Raw genomic sequence first — 3,869 nt, forward strand, 5'->3', positions numbered from 1 at the left:
GCAGAGATTTGAACTAGGTTGCCCTCCCTCTCAGCTGAGGGCCATAACACCAAGCTACAGAACTATTCTCTCTCTCTCTACTCAATATAAATTAACAAACCAAAAAAGTTATTTAATGAGTGACATTTATCATGAATTTGTGTTCATTTGCAAGTATGCTTCATATTAATTTTTATTGCATAGGGAGGCTGCCTCCAACAATGAACCAATGGCAACAATCCTCTTGCAGAACTTGTTAATACAAGTGGAAGAACAGTTAGACCGCGTTTCACAAGAAAAGAACCTCTTGTTGATACACAACCTGAAAAGAATCAGGAAGCTGCTTCAGGTAGGCTTACTGTTTCAGAATTCACCTTAGATAAGTATCTATGTTGTTACTGGCTTCAGCAGGCAAAATCCAGCTTCTACTGAATTCAGTTCAGTTCTGTTCAGGGTCCAAAATGTAGTCATCACTGTACTTGGCACCTATTAGATGTTCAGGTCCTAAAAGCAGTAAACAGAATTAAAAGTAGATACTATCCCGCTTTGGGTTATATTTATGAACAAACATTATGGCTTCAATGGAGATTGTTCAGATTTAACAACAGAAACTGGAATTAAAAAGTCTGAAATTCAGTTGGGTCTGTTTTTGCAAGTGTAGTTTTACAATCTTGGTTAATTATAGGTACAGATTATTAATAAACTTGTTATTTACCTGATTTGTAGGGACAAACAAGTAGATATTCAACTATGACTGACTGTACCCACAATTCACTGCAGGCACCAAAATGCAGACCTGATTATTTTCTTTTGAAAAAACTGCAGCCCAAATGCAGGGACTGTGTAAGTCCAGCTCTGTAGCTCAACTTTTATTTAATGTTTATCTAGAAGTTGTCATCTTTTTCTTTTCTTTCAGAAGCTTTTCCAACAAGCTTTTTCATGGTGATAGTTCTTTTTATTAGCTGAAAGTTTATAAAGCATTGTCTTTTAGTGTTTAAGTTGCGAATCCTCTGAGAGTGATATGATTTAGTCATTTACTTCCTGTTATCATTGTTTCTTCTACACAAAACCGATATATGTCTGAGTTTTATAAAAAGTATTTTCCCCTCTTGTTTAATGTGGTATGTTTTCTGTAGGTATTGCAAGAACAATTATAATTATCTTAAATGTATTGCTGTAGAAAATGTTAACAATTGTTTCGTTGGCAGTTGCATATTTCTCTGTTATTTTTTATTATTGGCAATAGCCTCTTAGAAATCTGATGTTTCCATTCCTTCCTATTCTTCCTCTTGCAGAGGGGAATACTATCGCATACAACTTGAAACTAAAGTCACTTTTTGTTTCTTTCCTACTTCAAGTACCACCATCATTTCAGTATAGTTCAAACAACAAATTTAGTTAATTGCTTCTTCAAGATAAGCCGAGATGTTCATCTAATCTTGGTTTTAAAACATACAGCTGTTGTGAGGTGGAGATAGATCCCATGCATTTGATAAAAAGTACTGCCAAATGTCAGAAAAGTAACCAGCTCTAAACAAGCATGCATTCTAGAAAGCCTGTGAACTTTCATGCATGTACATGCACATGTGTGTACATCTGTAAGGGGCGACAAGGTCGGGATGGTCAGGTGAAGCAAACCAGATCAGGGGTTACTGGAGTGTAAGCCAAGATTAAGCTGGGTATCAGCCTGGGTCCAAGATATCAAACCAAAGGACAAGATGAGGTACTAGTCAGGACAAGCACTTCATTCAGGTCAAAAGGACCAAGATAGGAACAGGAACGGGAACAATCATGAATAAGCAGAGTCACAAACTAGAGTTTCAGAGCATAGAGTCAAGTTCAGGGTTCAAAATATGGGGGGTGGGTGGTTCAGAGGGGGCTGAGCCCCCCCCAAGAGACAAGAGCCCCCCCCATAAAAGACGAGAGCCCCTGGCTTGCCCTGCACTTTTCTAAGCAGCTCAGGCAGTAGCTCCTTCCAGCTTCCAGCTACCGGGACTGCAGACCCTCCCCAAGAGTGGGAGTGTAATTCAAACCCTGGTCAAGTTTAGTAGTTCCAAGCAGGCCAGAAGCACAAAAATGAGGTCCATTGCCCACACAGCTTTTGTGCTGTCTGATCTGAGCTTACATGGCCAGTATGGGTGGGCCTTCTCTCTGAGGGATAACTCAGCTTGATTGTCTGATTACTTCTAGCTGGAGCCTGGGACCGGCTCAGCCCCAGTTAGTCCCTACTTTATTACAGTGTTTTATTAACAGCCTTTTCATATATCCAGAATGTAGGATGAATCCTTTTGGTCCTGGCGCATATTCTACACAAATAATGTGCTGTGCTTCCTGGGAAGTGCAACATAGAAAGCACATACCAAAGAAGGGAGGCAAAGGAGTTTTAAGCCATTTTTGTGCCATCTGTCTTCTCAGCTGGCCAGGGTCTGAACAGAACTCAGAATAAATTACAACACTGAAGGAATTCTATAACACAATGCTGAAAACATTCTCCCCTGGCTCCTTATAGCTCTGTTACAGCCCAGTATATATAGAAGCAGCAGGTAGAATTGACACCAGAATGCCTTTCTTTCTGCTACACAACAACTAGCAATAGACTGCATAGTGGCTTGGGAATTCCTGCTTGAACCAATACAAGAAAAAAAAGAGGATACAGTAAAATAAGGAGGCCACTGTTTTACTTTATAGCTGGCATTACTCAAAAAAAAAAAATGTTGCCCAAGTCACGATGTACACTGAGTAGTTCTCTATATCCCTGCACCAAATTAAATTCTAAGATCGTGATTCTACAAGCTGCTCTAGGCAGAAAATCTTTGCATGAAGCTCTATTGGCTTCAAATGTTTGTAGGGTTGGGATTTGAAGGATTTCCTTAACAGGAAAAAAAAAAAATGATGCTAGCATTGTATTGCCTCTTAAAAATGATCTCAGTTTTGACCTTTGTGATAAAATATGTTCAGTTGAGAAAAAAGCATCAGGTCTCTCGACTACTAATAATGTTGGACTTTCTCAGTAATAGGGTAACTTGATAAAAAGCTACTTGTATAGTTTCACAATAAATAAGTCAATCACCAGGTTCCTAATTGCACTTTCACTATTAGAGCATTTCCCTGATTTCTTTCATGACCTTTAATACTAAAACTCAGAGTCTGGTCTGATTTTCAGAGTCATTTCTGTTGGCTGGGGAAGAACAGAATTCTTGCAATATACCATATTTTTAAAAAAGCAAATAGCTTATAGCACTTTTTTTTAACTATAACAAACATTTCTTCATGCAATGAGATTTTTGTTTTATGTGACCAGCCTTGTAATATATAGAAAAAAAATATTCTGCTTACAGCTTCAAACTAAATACAGGACAGAACTCTGGAGTCCTGATCCTTGGTTCAAGTTAAGACCAGACACAAAACGCATTCACTTGAACTTTACAACCAGAGGACAGCGGCCATTGGCCATGCCCTGTCATTTCTCAAAATAATGCCCCCTGTGCTGGTGGCATTGGATCAGGATCATAGGTTATAGAACTGGAAAAAGGTTGAGTACTTAATCAGAAAGGAAAATATATTTGCATATATTGTGTATATTTGTATAAATATAGTTATATATATATTCTAATATTATAAAAGTCTAAGTCTGTCTGTCTGTCCGTAGTGCTTTATTCGCACTCTGACTGGCTGACGGAAACAGTCAGAGTGCTCCAAGCGTGGGGGAGCACTGCCATGATTCCACAGCACTGGCCTCTGCTCCCCCACTCCACTCCCTGCAAGCCGCACCAAGGACCGGACAGGAGGTGGGGGAGCTGGGGCCAGCAGCACTGGCCTCGGCTCCCCCACCCCACTCCCTGCAAGAGGCAGCAGAGTGGCAGCGCGAGGGCATAAGGGGGCGCACCTCC

General features: G+C 40.0%; 1 protein-coding gene across 1 annotated transcript in view; it reads left to right on the forward strand.

Moving 5' to 3' along the window:
- LOC102380863 (signal transducer and activator of transcription 4-like) overlaps window positions 1-3,869 on the forward strand; it is a gene marked incomplete at its 3' end in the record, with an annotated part of 53,461 nt that overhangs the window by 3,222 nt on the left and 46,370 nt on the right. The window contains exon 2 of the mRNA XM_006037593.1: window positions 184-328. Within this exon, the coding sequence (XP_006037655.1) occupies window positions 184-328 (145 nt within the window). The remainder of the gene's footprint in view (window positions 1-183; window positions 329-3,869) is intronic.

This window comes from Alligator sinensis, unplaced genomic scaffold (assembly GCF_000455745.1).
Source record: "Alligator sinensis unplaced genomic scaffold, ASM45574v1 scaffold1064_1, whole genome shotgun sequence".
NCBI classification, from domain to species: Eukaryota; Metazoa; Chordata; order Crocodylia; family Alligatoridae; genus Alligator; species Alligator sinensis.